Consider the following 15,536-nt stretch of genomic DNA (forward strand, 5'->3'; position numbering starts at 1 on the left):
CTGGCTTTAACAATGTTCAGATTTTCCTCATACTCCTGGCATTAACAGGAAAACTCAGTAGATGTACTGCTTGGTTTTATTTGTAAGAAGGGTATTTAAAAGAAGTCTTCCTAAGGTTCAAACATTTCAACATTATTGTTAAAAGGCTGTTTTGTTTTCTAAAACTGTACTCTACAGGACAATATGTACCTGGATTATTTGTATGATGTAGTCATTATATACTGTGTGCATCACTTGTTGCCTGTCAGTGTAATGACACTCCACAATACAGCCATAGGCCCGGCCAGTGCAGTGCACAACTGAAGCAAGTCTGGTTGCGTAGCAGTCCTTTCTTAAACAAGACAGTAAAGTATCTCTGCTCAACTACTGGTCTCTGTGTCTTTACAGGTAATAGAGTGTATTACTCAAGGCAGAGTACTGGAGCGCCCAAGGCTCTGTCCTAAGGAAATCTACGATATTATGCTTGGCTGCTGGCAGAGGGAACCGCAACAACGTCTCAACATTAAGGACATCCAGAAGATGCTGTTTACTTTGATGAAAGCCACACCAGTCTATCTGGACATACTGGGATAATAATAGCCCCAAGGAGACACTAATGGAATATATTCAAAGCACTGAATTGCCCCCGAACAGAAGTGATCTGTCTGCATACTCTGTGGATTAGGGGCTGAAAATACCCTGTTTTCATCTGCCAGATATTTGAGGACTGCAACTAACACATTGTATATTATGTTTATTTAACTGGACCAAAATGATCTGAATTGCATCAGTACCTAATAATCTGGAACCTGCAAATTATATACCCATTTTGTTTTTTCAAATGGAATTGTAACTAAAAAGACTTAAGTATAAAGTATATATTGCAACGATGTGGAGTGATTATGCTGATTGTTCTGATGTGGTATAGTTAAGGTGTCACATCATAATAATGTGGGTTTCACCCTGTTTTGATCATAGCAGCACTAGTTCTAATCAACTGTTAATAAACACTGACCTGGACTGGTAGTTTACTGGTAGTAATCCTGCCCAGGATTACATTGATCTCAGTTGGTTTCACAAACCTTAATAAGTAACCTTCTAGTCTTCCTTTGGCTTATCTTTGCCAGGTCTTCATTTGTGAAATGTGAAAAGTCAGAAGGATTAATTTATTCTCTTTTTAATTATTTAAATTTTTATCTGTGCCCAAGCTGGTCAATTTCCCAAAATCTTTCTCATACCTTGGGTTGCAGTGGTAGCCATCTTTAATCTAAAGTAATGATGATGACTGTAAAGTTTCAAAGTACTAACATTTCTGTTTTCTGTTTTTAACTTTTGGCTACCCCAGAAACCAATGGCAGAGCCAAAATATTTTCAGGGGTGGCCAGGCTGAAAGGCTGAGGTTGAGCACAGAAAATTCACTTTCTTTTTAGAGCCCTTTCCCTCCCCCCTTTTTCAGAGAAACAGTATTCACTAGATGTAATTCAGTTTCGTGGATTAGCACATGGATCCCTAAAACGTTTTGCTGTTGGTTGTTTATGTTACACTGTGGCCACAATTTGGCTCTGCCCCTGCCTGAAATCACCAACATTCTTGTGACTTGTGACACAGTTGTTCTGACACAGGTATTTGGGGAATAGACCACAGTTATTGAGCATTTACAAAGACCAGATAGTTGTATCTTAATGTCAAGGAAATGTGTAGTTTGTGTGACCATGTGCAGATTATATTTCTTGACTTTTCTTTCTGTTCATGTATAAATTAAGGAAGGAGGTGAAAAAATAGAACGATGCACATAAATCAAATATTTCATGTACAGCAGCTGCTACACATGACTGCTGTTCTTAAGTGCTAGTTCAGTGGCAGCTTGCAACACAGTTTTTATCTGAAACATCATTGTTACAACACTTTTAAGTCCTGAGCTCATGATAGCTCACTGAGCTGCTTAGCTTTACAAGAACCTGACCATACCTTCCAATCCTGAGCCTGGAAGCATGGCCTGAGTGACTGTCTGCCACTATAGAAATGGACCTAAGTGCCTCCTACTTCTTTCTGAACACTAGGAACCAGGAAAGTAGTCTTTCAAAATAATAGCACTTTTACATTTTGTTTACCTGCCTAATGGCCACTAGCTGTAAACTCTTGTTTTTCTTATTACCTAGTTTCATAAGTATCTACTGTATTAAAAAAAATTAAATTTAAAGCAAAAAAAAAAAAAAATTAAAAGCCAAACTACCCAACGTGAAATTGAAATTACATTACATATACACTAACCAGTCAATTTATTAGGTATACCTGTTAAACTGGTCATTAGCATAAATATTAAATCAGCCAATCACATGACAGCAACCCAGTATATTTAGACATGTAGGCATGGTCCAAATGAACTACTAAAGTTCAAACCCATCATCAGAATGGGTGAAAAATGGGTGATTAAAGTGACTTTGGACGTGGCATGGATGTCAGTGCCAGGTTGGCTGGTATTTCAGAAACTGATGCTACTGGGATTTACCGACAACCAGCCATAGAGTTACATCAAGAAGGCTGAAACTGCCTTGAGCTGATAACAAGGCATTAGGAACTCGAATAATCACTCGTTACAACCAAGAAGCATCTCTAAACGTACAATATGTGGGTCCTAATAGAAGACTGGAAAAATGTTGCCACCAGTGCCTGATGAGTCTTGAATTCTGCCATGAGAGTTGGAGGGTAGGGTCAGAATTTGATGCTAACAACATGAACCCATGGATCAAACCTACCTTATGTCAGTTAATCAGGCTGGTGGTGGTGTGGGATATTTTCTTGGCAAGCTTTTGGGCCTTTAATAATACGCCTTCATTGTCACAAATTACCTGAGCATTGTTGTTGACCATAACTATGATCACAGTATAACCATCTTTTGGGGTGTGGTGAGACCACAGATTCACGTTGCGGATGTAGAACCAAAAAAACTGTACTAACTGTGTCAGCATGGATCAGAATCTCTGAGAAATGTTTGCGGTACCTTGTTGATTTTATGGCGCAAAGAATTATGGCAGTTTTGAAATTAGAAACTGGCCCAACTCACTATTAGCAAGGTGTGCTACTAGACCGTTTACAAATAACCTTTTGCCATTTTCCAAAGCTAAAAAAAAATGAATGAACTGATATATGTGTGAACTGAAAGGATAATACTTGAGACACTAGGATGTATATACTGTAAATCTGTCTGTCTTAAGATATTTATTTTGTTTTCCTATGTTGGATTATTTTTTTGTTTCTCAATATGTTATTATGTGATTAATTTAAATCTAATAGATCTTTTGATTTGCTTTCCAGTTGTAATTTACTGTCACGAGTTGCATTTATCTCATTAGAGACTGGCTAAAAAAAATCTAGATTTAAGAAATGTCAATTTGTTTTGTGTCATTTTATACTATGCATCCATCGATTCATCCATATTCTTCCTCTTATCCAATTCAGGGTTGTGAGGCATTTCATATAATTGAAATAAATTAATAAAAAATAATAAGTCACGAAAACCGATTAAAACTACAAAGTTACAAATGCTAAAAAGTCAATGTTTTATTGCCCTCTTCAAGTACTGTTCAAGGATCAAATGCATTCTTTAATTTAAAAGAAATAGTTTGTCATTCATCGACCACAGTCAAAAAATGACAACACTTTCATCAGTGTGTCTGATGATGTGTCGTGCACCTAGTCTCTACACTGTATTTGAGATTTTAACTGTTTTGTCCATACTGGCCTAAAGAATTTAAAATCTAGTCTCACAAGGAATTCAGTGCATAAAGTTGTTAACTTCATATGCTCTTGGTTCAATGAGTGAGTACTGGGTTTAGCATTGCCTTACTGACTCTATACCTCAGTTTTCAGCGAGCATCTTGAGATGCAGGAATCTGTATTTTTCTTTATTTTACTTGAATCAACAAAGGGCAGCAGCATGCTGTCCATTGGCTTGATACATGAAACCCCTCCTAAGCCATTAGAAGAGTCATCTGAAGAGCAAAATGAAAAGCCTTTGATTAATTATTTATTGATATTTGAATGTATCATCAGTCTACAGTGAAAGACAGACTTCATTTATTCCGTCCCTTATTGTTAAATGAGACAGATTTACAATACTGTGAGTCACTGTCATCCTATTCTGTGCGTGATGTTTGAGTGTCACGTATTTGGTGTTGGTTTTTATAAGATTTTGTTTCCCAAAAGTGTATTTATTCTAAAACAGTTCATCTAAAATAACTGAACATATACCTGGGATTTGCATTGATATATAGGTATATTGTATAAACATTAAACAGGTGCATCACCTGCATTGCCTGGGTAGTATGAAGAAATCTGATTCTGTATCTTTTCTAAATTTAGATTAGAGCTGTGTAATTAAAGATATGTGCATTTCTAAACTGCAATCCTAATGCTAGGATAAAACATGATCAAAGTTATCTTACAGTAGACTTGCTTACCAAGTATCATCCATAATGTGAACTCTTGTTTCTAAGCCATTCATTTCATTTGAGCAAATTGATTATATTTGCATTAGTGTCAGTGCTTTAAATTGTGTCTTTCTCTCACTATGAGTGTTTGCTTACTCCAAGTCCTCCAGGAAGTCAGGTATTACTTAGTGAATTACAGAATTAAATTTTGTTTCATTTGTTTTCTACACACAAAAGAAAATCCAGATTTTAGAGAAATTTCAACACATTTCTAGAAAAAGTCGGTTGCACAGAACTCTAAACATAAAATCAAAGACGTTAACTCTTTCAACATGAAACACAGCACTCTCAAAACTGATTCTTTCCAACTAAACAACACAAACAGCTATTATATGATTAAGAGAGAATAAAAAACACTGATCGGATCAATTCAAAACCTACCATCAGAGGTGTTTGACTATGTCTTGGCTTGGCCATGGTACATACTTTTTCTTGTTTTGGAAAAGTATACATGTTTATTTTTATTTTGTCCTTAGATACCATTTACAGTTATCTAGTGCATTATAACCTTTGTAATGGAAATAAATGAGAAACAAAACAAAGCAAATCAGTGCACAGATTTTTAGAAAAAACATAACAAACAAAACATTTATTTGTTACCACAATACAAAGTTTTCAGATGAACTGACAAAAATAAAAGAATGCCTTCTTCCTCCTAGGCTTTTTTCTTACCTTTCCTCTTCCTTTGTGTTTTGGTTGCTTCATCTTCTCCCTATCACTTGAAGCTGATGCTATCCTCTGATACAGGATCGTTCTTCCGGTTGAGTGGTTCAAAGGAGGAGCATGAGCGAGATGAATTAATAGTCAGAGTGTACTTCGAGGCCATGTTTCTAGAACAAAATGTGTTTGTGTACAGAGATTTGCAAAACTGTGATTTAGATTTGAGTGAGAGCAGTGGAACTCTTCCTAGCAGCTTGGAGTTATAATGATGATACCTAAACTTTATATTTTTACAATTTTGTACATAGTTCCACTTTTTGTTTGTAAGAAATGGGCAAAAGATCATTCATCTCAATTTTATTTTTATGCTCAAGTCAAAATTAGGGACCCAACAAGCCATGTTAGAAGAAACTGAAGAACAGAACCATATTCAATTCAGTTCCGTTCAATTTTATTTATATAGCTCCAAATCAGAACAACACTCATCTCAGGGTGCTTCATACTGTAAGGTAAAGACCCTACAATAATATGGAGAAAACCTTTACAATCAAACAACATCCTTGGTAACAGTGGGAAGAAAAAAATATCTTTTAACAGGAAGAAACCTCCAGCAGAACCAGGCTCAGGGAGGGGCAGCTATGAGTGGTTAACCTTATCCTGTTTTCTCAAGAGACCTTCCTAAATGCTGCAAGCATGCTATTTTGATACATGCAAGCTTCCTGGAGGACACAATTGGCTAGCAAAATACATCAAATTGTATTACAAAACAGAAATCACCAGATAAATGTTTCCTGTATGATCAAGCCTTAAGCTTTCACAGACTGACAATCTTGGTTGTTTCTAATGATATTTGGGTTAAATGAAATCTTTCTCTCTGTTTGCTCTTTGTATTCTTCTTTTTCGTCTATTGTGTTCTTATTTATTCTCTTCCCCTTTCCCACTGTCACTTTACCATACAAAGTTTCTAAGCTGAATATGTAAGAAACATCATTACTCTATTAAGAATCCATGTCTTTTCTAATTGTTGTATATCCATCTCAACACATATGTATGTGAATCATTTGACTTATAAAACTTGTATAACATCTTTCTGAAAAGCTTAGACGTGGTGATTTTTTAAGGTGGCTCTGTGTATCATTCTGACTCTCAATTCTCATTAAAACTGACTTCAATGACCTTTGCGTTCACTTATTTTTTAACCAGAAAAAAGGGGAAATAAGTGACTCATACTCATTATGTAACATCAATTCCCTACTTCAAAATTATATTATTCCCCAGACATTTATATACATATCTGGAAACTGTGGCTCAGTTTCTCAAAGCTCTGAACACAAACCGTGTTAATTGCTTTGTTTTAATTGTTAATTGGTTCATCAAAACTCTCCATCTTGCGAAATGAAATGCAGCATTCAAAACCATAGCAAAACAATTGATGCAATACACTCAAAACCCATACAAGCATGTGTAAGTGCATCTTCCTTCCCTTGTTTTGGCATGTTTTTTTTAATATTAGATTTTGTCATGTGCCCCGGAATAGAAAGAGATTAAAGTCCTAATAATAAAGCATTTTTAATCTTAATAAAAAATAAGTCAAAATGTACAAATGATAAATCTATACAGGAGAAATGTAGCTTGAGTAGTAAAAATGACTGTTCTGATGGCTGAGTTTTATTTGTGTGTGTGTGTGTGTGTGTGTGTGTGTGTGTGTGTGTGTGTGTGTGTGTGTGTGTGTGTGCATATGTGAGCTTCAACCTTAGCAGTTTTGTGTGTATCTGGAGGAATCCAGGAAGATAAGAAGTGTGTCAAACTGAGAGCTGGTTCCACATAAGAGAGGTATGAAAGCTGAAGGCTCTGCCTCCCATTCTACTTTTAAATAACCTAAAAATCACAAGTAAGCCTGCAGTCTGAGAGAGAAGTAATCTATTGGGGTGATACAGTACTATGAGGTCTGATTAGTCTGTGCTTTGGGGCGTAGCCAGGCTAGCTAAAATAATTATAAATAAATACATGCACATATGAACATACCCTGTACATATGGAAAACTGTCCCTCTGTCCTCATTGGTCAACTCATCATTTTTTATGTCTCTCTCTCTCTCTCTCTCTCCTTCTTTCTGTCTCCTTTTCTCTCTTTACTCTGTTGTGTGTGTATTCTGGTTTTGGTGCAGAAGTGGGACTTTCGGGGTTCCTGGCCTAATCACTCACCTGCTTCTGATTACCTCTTTTTACCTTCTTCCTACCTGTCCAGATGCTCTACAGGCTAAGGAAGGCCAATTCTTCTGCATCTTAACCATGGGGACTAAGGACCTCAGCTAGAGACTTTTCACAGGCGTAACTTAAAAGTCCTCCAAGCATTATTGCCTTCCGACTGGAGAATTCCCTGCTACAGAATGGTCAGCTATGTTTGGATTGAAAGACATTCGCCAAATAGTTTAAAAACTGTGGACAGCCATATTAGAGTCTCTGATTTTTATTGGAGATTATGTATCGGAATTTCAGGAGCGGGACCACGCCTCCAAACACGCTCCTTCCGGTTGTCATCTATATAGGTTCCCCCAGTTCTGCAAGCTGTTCATTCTCGTTTACGTGCCCCACCCTCCCTTCCTCCCTCCTTGTTCTCAGTTCTTTAACTTCTTCATTTCTGTTTAGTGCACGGGGATCTGCCAGGCCCGGGAGCCATTGCCAGTCCCCTTAGATGCCTTCCCCAAACAGCAGCTCAATTCATGTCAAAGCATTTACTTTTACCTACTAAAACGCTGTCAAACCTAAAATGAGGACGTGGGCCCAGCTAGTGAATTAGCACACTAAACTTTGACTTGGAACTCCATGTGAATCCAATTTGTGTCCATACCTTGACAGAATGATCTGATGGACCCAGCCGGCTCGGGTCAAGTGAGTTGCGCCCTTGCAAACCAACAAGAACAGCTGGGCTGGCACGAAGAAATGCTGCAGCACATCTCAGGAGAAATGAACACAATCACCCTTCACTTGGGTGAAGTGAAAGGTATGATGCAAACACATGTAACTGAATTTCTGGTTAACCTACCTGTTCGTCACAGCCCCGCACCACCTGTTGTTCTGCAACCATCGCCGCCACCCAATTTTCTGAAAAGGCCTTTACCTACGCCGGAGTTAGTTAGAGAAAGATGGTGAGTTAGAGAAACATGGGGGTTTTCCATACCAAAAGTTGTGCCCACCAATAACGATGGGGTTATTGGCGGGCAAAGTCTCTAGTGTTTCATGTTTGCTGGAAACATGCCAAGACTCATGCTTCTAGCTAAAATCTCAGTCAGCGGTCAAACGTACTTCCTCAAAACTTTAATTGATTCCGGAGTCAAATTGTATTGATCTCTCTCTTGCTGCTCATTCATATTTATCTCCCGTTCCGCTTCCTGAACCTCTCTCCCTGTCTGCTGGACACAACACATAGAACTCAGGCCATAACTCAGACTAATTTCCTTGACATCATTACTGGAGTAAGTCACTGCCAAACTGCCAAGCACTGGGTCCATCTATGGGTCTTTTGGTTGGGACTTGTTCTTTGTAGAAAAGAAAGATAAATCGCTCCATCCTTGACTTTCATGGCCTAAATAAAGTCATGGTAAAATATCCACTTTCCCTACTCTAATTCCTCCAAGGTGCTACTATGTTCACAAAAATTGGACCTCCATAATACCTACCATTTCGTTAGGATAAAGGAAGGAGATGAAAGAAAAACGGCATTTAACACACATTTATGTAACTTTGAATATCTGGTTATGCCCTTCAGTCTAACAAGCACTCCAGCAGTCAAAAGTTTGAACACACCTTCAAATTTAATGGTTTTTCTTTATTTACATTGTAGATTCTCACTGAAGGCATCAAAACTATGAATTAACACACTTGGAATTATGTAGTAAACCAAAAGTGCAAAATAACTCAAAACATGTTTTATATTTTAGATTCTTCAAATTAGCCCCCCTTTGCTTTGATTGCTACTTTGCACACTCTTGGCATTCTCTCGATGAGCTTCATGAGGTTGTCACCTGAAAAGGTTTTCCAAAAGTCTTGAAGGAGTTTCCAGAGATGTTGAGCACTTGTTGGCCCTTTTGCCTTCATCTCATCCCAAACCATCTCAATTGGGTTTAGGTCAGGTGACTGTGGCCATCTGGCGCAGGACTCCATCACTCTCCTTCCTGGTCAAACAGCCCTTACGCAGCTTTGAGGTGTGCTTGGGGTCATTGTCCTGTTGAAAAATAAATGATGGTCCAACTAAATGCAAACCGGATAGGATGGCATGTTGCTGCAGGATGCTGTGGTAACCATGTTGGTTCAGCGTGCCTTCAATTTTCAATAAATCCCCAACAGTGTCACCAGCAAAGCATTTCAGGTGACTACATCATGAAGCACATTGAGAGAAGGCCAAGGGTTTAAAGCGCTGTCAACAAAGCAAAGGGTAGCTACTTTGAGGAATCTAAAATATAAGGCAATGCATGTGTTATTGAGTTATTTATCAATTTTTTCTTTGCTACAAGATTCCATATATCTTGCTTCATATATCTGATGTCTTCAGTATGTGTCTACAGCTGGGGTGGGCAACTCCAGGCCTCGAGGGCCGGTGTCCTGCAGGTTTTTGATATTACCCTGGGTCAACACACCTGGATTTAACCATTTGAATCAGCTGTGTTGGATCAAGGAAACATCTAAAGCCTGCAGGACACTGGCCCTCAAGGCCTGTAGTTGCCCACCCCTGGTCTACAGTGTAGAAAGTAGTCAAAATAAAGAAAAACCATTAAATGACAAGTTATGTCCAAACTTTTGACTGGCAATGCACCTTGATGACTTACTCATTTTTATTTTACATAAACACACTTAGGTTGGATTCACAGGCAGGGCTCTAAATCAAAGTTGTGTCCAAACCTTGAAATATCTAACAGTGTGAACAGATAGAATCAAGGTTTCAATATCACAGTAAGTCTCAAGCAGGGAACTTTCAAACATCTTCAAGCACCTTGCCTAGTGACTCCAAGAAGTTTGGGTACACTGAACTGTTATTTGTCACATAAGCATAAACAACAGTCTTGACCTTTTCCCCAAGCCAAGGGCGTGGAGAAGCAAATCTCTAATACACCAGGGAAAACAGATTCAGTTGTTGAATTGAGGTACAGATACAACTCTACCCAACCTTGTCATCTGCATCTCAGCAACTCCAGATTGGTCCAGCCCCTCTCCACCACCTGGTTCCAGAGCTCAACCATGAAATTTGATCCTCAGAAGGGACATGAGCCAAGTCACACACAGACACAGCAAATCCATATCATTTGTTAACTGAAGCTGGAATCCTTACTGCATAGCACACACCACACACAGGCTTGTACTGCTCTTTGTGACCTTTAAGTATAGAGTTGCATGGTAAATGCTTGCCTATCAGCCTCCACATGGTCTGGAGTGAATTTATCAGCAGTTATAAGGGAGTAGTCTTTTGGTGCCAATGAATTTTTAAAGGAGACATGATACAACTGACTGACCACATACTACAGACTGCTGCTCTCTTCTTAATGTTTTTTTAGAGGCATATTTACTGCAGCTCATGAAAGCAGCTTGCTACTATAATGGTAGTGGGTTAGGTTGTGTTCTTGTATGTGTGTGTATTTTATTAAAAGAAATTACAAATTATATTAATTCTTGTGTTTAGATATAATTTTTACAATACAGGAAAGCAGAACTACATCATGCTGTTGGACCTCGGTTTGATGTTTGCACAAGGACACTTTTTAAAAAATTCTTTTGGACTATTTTGGAAAAACAATTTGGTTTGAGATGTCAGTCAGTCTCTGTACTGACAGCAGAGTCACTCACCGTTCTGTTCTAGTGCCCAGAAAAGGTTACATAACAATGTGAACATATACATTGTGTCTGTTGACAGAATAAACATTTCATTGACACTCTTCATGGACCCACATGAATACACCTTTACAAATCATGTTTGATCAGCTTCCAAACTACAGCGATTTCCATGTCTCCTTAAGGCCATGGGGCAGTATGATGTTTAATTGGATCCAGTTGAAAGCTATCATTTGTAGCCATCACAATAGGAATAAACAGCAGCATTAAAAGAATTAGCTCCCATTAAGATTTACTAAGTGTTACTACGCTGTCTGCTAAATTCATTCAATATATATATAGAGGGAGTGCAGAATTATTAGGCAAATGAGTATTTTGTCCACATCATCCTCTTCATGCATGTTGTCTTACTCCAAGCTGTATAGGCTCGAAAGCCTACTACCAATTAAGCATATTAGGTGATGTGCATCTCTGTAATGAGAAGGGGTGTGGTCTAATGACATCAACACCCTATATCAGGTGTGCATAATTATTAGGCAACTACCTGTCCTTTGGCAAAATGGGTCAAAAGAAGGACTTGACAGGCTCAGAAAAGTCAAAAATAGTGAGATATCTTGCAGAGGGATGCAGCAGTCTCAAAACTGCAAAGCTTCTGAAGCGTGATCATCGAACAATCAAGCGTTTCATTCAAAATAGTCAACAGGGTCGCAAGAAGCGTGTGGAAAAACCAAGGTGCCAAATAACTGCCCATGAACTGAGAAAAGTCAAGCGTGCAGCTGCCAAGATGCCACTTGCCACCAGTTTGGCCATATTTCAGAGCTGCAACATCACTGGAGTGCCCAAAAGCACAAGGTGTGCAATACTCAGAGACATGGCCAAGGTAAGAAAGGCTGAAAGACGACCACCACTGAACAAGACACACAAGCTGAAACGTCAAGACTGGGCCAAGAAATATCTCAAGACTGGTTTTTCTAAGGTTTTATGGACTGATGAAATGAGAGTGAGTCTTGATGGGCCAGATGGATGGGCCCGTGGCTGGATTGGTAAAGGGCAGAGAGCTCCAGTCCGACTCAGACGCCAGCAAGGTGGAGTACTGGTTTGGGCTGGTATCATCAAAGATGAGCTTGTGGGGCCTTTTCGGGTTGAGGATGGAGTCAAGCTCAACTCCCAGTCCTACTGCCAGTTTCTGGAAGACACCTTCTTCAAGCAGTGGTACAGGAAGAAGTCTGCATCCTTCAAGAAAAACATGATTTTCATGCAGGACAATGCTCCATCACACGCGTCCAAGTACTCCACAGCGTGGCTGGCAAGAAAGGGTATAAAAGAAGAAAAACTAATGACATGGCCTCCTTGTTCACCTGATCTGAACCCCATTGAGAACCTGTGGTCCATCATCAAATGTGAGATTTACAAGGAGGGAAAACAGTACACCTCTCTGAACAGTGTCTGGGAGGCTGTGGTTGCTGCTGCATGCAATGTTGATGGTGAACAGATCAAAACACTGACAGAATCCATGGATGGCAGGCTTTTGAGTGTCCTTGCAAAGAAAGGTGGCTATATTGGTCGCTGATTTGTTTTTGTTTTGTTTTTGAATGTCAGAAATGTATATTTGTGAATGTGGAGATGTTATATTGGTTTCACTGGTAAAAATAAATAATTGAAATGGGTATATATTTGTATTTTGTTAAGTTGCCTAATAATTATGCACAGTAATAGTCACCTGCACACACAGATATCCCCTAAAATAGCTAAAACTAAAAACAAACTAAAAACTACTTCCAAAAACATTCAGCTTTGACATTAATGAGTTTTTTGGGTTCATTGAGAACATGGTTGTTGTTCAATAATAAAATTATTCCTCAAAAATACAACTTGCCTAATAATTCTGCACTCCCTGTGTGTGTATGTGTGTGTGTGTATGTATGTGTATATGTATATGTGTATATATATATATATATATATATATATATATAAGGGGTGCAACGATACACAAAATTCACGGTTCGGTTCGGTTCGATACTTTGGTGTCACGGTTCGATATTTTTTCGATACAAAAAAATGTTCATGCCTTTTTAATTTGTCATTTATTAAAATTATAAATATATATTTTAACTCAAAAGTACAGTTTTTAAATTTAACCCTAACCCTTGTGCGTGTTTTTTATTTTGACAGCGAATGCGCATCTGCGGACCACTTATGTGCAGCCCTGGTTATTTAGCTCGTCATATTGCAGCCACAGAAATTACTTTGTCCATGAAACCATAAAGCTGCACTTTCTTTTTGCCTTATAGTCTGATTTGTCATAACTTCTCCGTTTTGTGGTAAGCTTTTCTTTGGCTGTCACTTCTTCACCCTGACCTGTCTTATTTGGCTCAGCAGAACTAAAATATATATATCCTGCTGCTTTTACACACGCACTCACATAAGCTCAGCGATTCTCTGCGTGATCAACCTCTCAAATGTTTAAGCTTGCTGCGGGAGATTTCACTTGTCATGTTTGCATAGTAAGCTAACGATTAATAAGACGATGTCAGAGGAATTGGTGCACAAATTATCATCACTCACAGATCAGTGCTGTCGCTCTCTATACACAGTTCGCACGATTGCAAAGTGAAAGCAAAAAAACAAGCGCAAATTCAAACGCGATTTCAATATGTCACATATTGACAGTGGCTCACCGATGCCAATGACATAATTACCCAGCTACATTTCTGAAAGAATGCAAAAGCATTGACATATATTTTTCCTTCCTACAATAGCCCGACGGGCAGGGAAGAGATAGATTTTGGTAGCCCGACTGAAAAAATCGCTAGCCCCAGGACGTCGGGCTAGCGATATTGCGAGCCCTGTATCTGATTGAGGAATCACTCATCTTTGGAAAAGAGAGTTTATTACAGAGAAATGGCTCTTTCCAAAATAAAAGCTATACTATCCGCTTCTTCTGGGCTATATTCTCAGCAGCATAAGGAGAATCATGTGCTAACAGCTGTCTAAATGACTCGGCTAAAGTTAGTAGCATGCTTGTTGTTTTTGTCTTTGCACTAGGATGATGTCGGCGTAAATGTGTAGTCATATTCGTTGTGTTCCCACTAGTGCTTTCAGGTTAATCTCATTGAAATGACCTTAACGCCACAACACGGCAAATCTCCGTTAACGAGCTACCGCCGATCGCCCCGTGCATGGGGCTAGACGGCCAACACGTTAACGAGCTAACTGCGCTAACACACTAGTTCCCACCCATGTAATTGAGCATTGCGTGGCACATCCAACATACTGTTTTACTTTAGTCCATGACTCGCTTACCTTCAGGGTCATACGTCACATGAAAACCAAAATAATTCCAAACGCCAGATCTGAATGAGAGTGGGGGAGGTCCATGTTGCAAGGAGAGCTTAACTTCTGTCTTGCTAGCTTGCCCTGCGCTCTTCCTTCTGACTGTGCTGTCTGTGTTGAGCGCTCAGTGGATCTGCGCTCGACAGTGCAGCCTAGGCGGAGTAATCGAACGCAGATTCACTGAGCGCTCAACACAGACAGCATCGTCAGAAGGAAAGTTGATAAAATAAATTACAAATGTTGTATTGTTCGATACATATGCGTACCGAACCGAAAGCACTGTATCGAACGGTTCAATATCGATACGAATATCGTTGCACCCCTAATATATATATATATATATATATATATATATATATATATATATATATACATATACTATCCAGGCAGGGTACACCCTGGATAGGTTGCCAGTCAAACATAGGGATAACACAGAGAGACACACAACCATTCACAGTCACATCTATGGGCAATTTAGAATCACCAGTTAACCTAAGCAAACATGTCTTTAGGTTTTGGGAAGAAGCTGGAATACCCACAGAGAACCTACACAAACACGAGAAGATGCAAACTCCACACAGAAAGGCTCTGAGCGGATGGTGGAGTCCAACTCTGGACCTTCTGGCTGTGAGGCAGCAGTGCTAACCACCATGCCACTGTACTGTAATGCATGTAACATGCATAAAAATGTAAATACAATAAATATACAATTCTTTAAACGAGTAAGTGACCTGAACGAGAACTATTGGGGTATTGTTATTCACAAATTCATGGACCAATGTTAAAACTGGGATCTGAATGTTCAGAAAATTCAATCTATTGTTATGCATGAACTGAAATTCTTTTCAATTAGTTTCACTCTACTTAAGTCAAGTATTTGTCTTTGTTTCTCACACTCACCCCATATTTGTATGCTCCTTCCATTTACTGCATTTATTGCTCCATCTCCTGCTCTGTCTTCTCTTTCTACCCTACACGTGTGTAAGTGTGTCTGTGCTTCTGAGTGCCTTGTCAGTAATTTAATCAAATTTTCTCTCTTTTATCACATCATCCCACGGGAGTCTCTTTGCCTGAGTGACACACAATCTGCCATTACTTAGACCACCTCTCCTGCACACACACACACACACACACACACACACACACACACACACACACACACACGCACAAATCCAGCTTTCCAACATATTGCCTTTCTTGTTTTGTACTGTGCCGAGACATTTATCTCAAGAAACGTCTGTGGGTCTGTGATC

General features: G+C 39.0%; 1 protein-coding gene across 2 annotated transcripts in view; it reads left to right on the top strand.

Annotated features, from left to right (window-relative positions):
• Positions 1–2,396, top strand: part of LOC120730306 (NT-3 growth factor receptor-like) — a 65,495-nt gene extending 63,099 nt beyond the window's left edge. For both annotated transcript variants that reach the window (XM_040026600.1, XM_040026602.1), the window contains exon 18: positions 388–2,396. In XM_040026600.1, the coding sequence (XP_039882534.1) occupies positions 388–573 (186 nt within the window). In that variant the 3' untranslated portion in view covers positions 574–2,396. The remainder of the gene's footprint in view (positions 1–387) is intronic.
• The last annotated feature ends 13,140 nt before the right edge of the window (positions 2,397–15,536 follow it).

This window comes from Simochromis diagramma, unplaced genomic scaffold, assembly GCF_900408965.1.
Source record: "Simochromis diagramma unplaced genomic scaffold, fSimDia1.1 OVJJ01000293.1, whole genome shotgun sequence".
Classification (NCBI taxonomy): Eukaryota; Metazoa; Chordata; class Actinopteri; order Cichliformes; family Cichlidae; genus Simochromis; species Simochromis diagramma.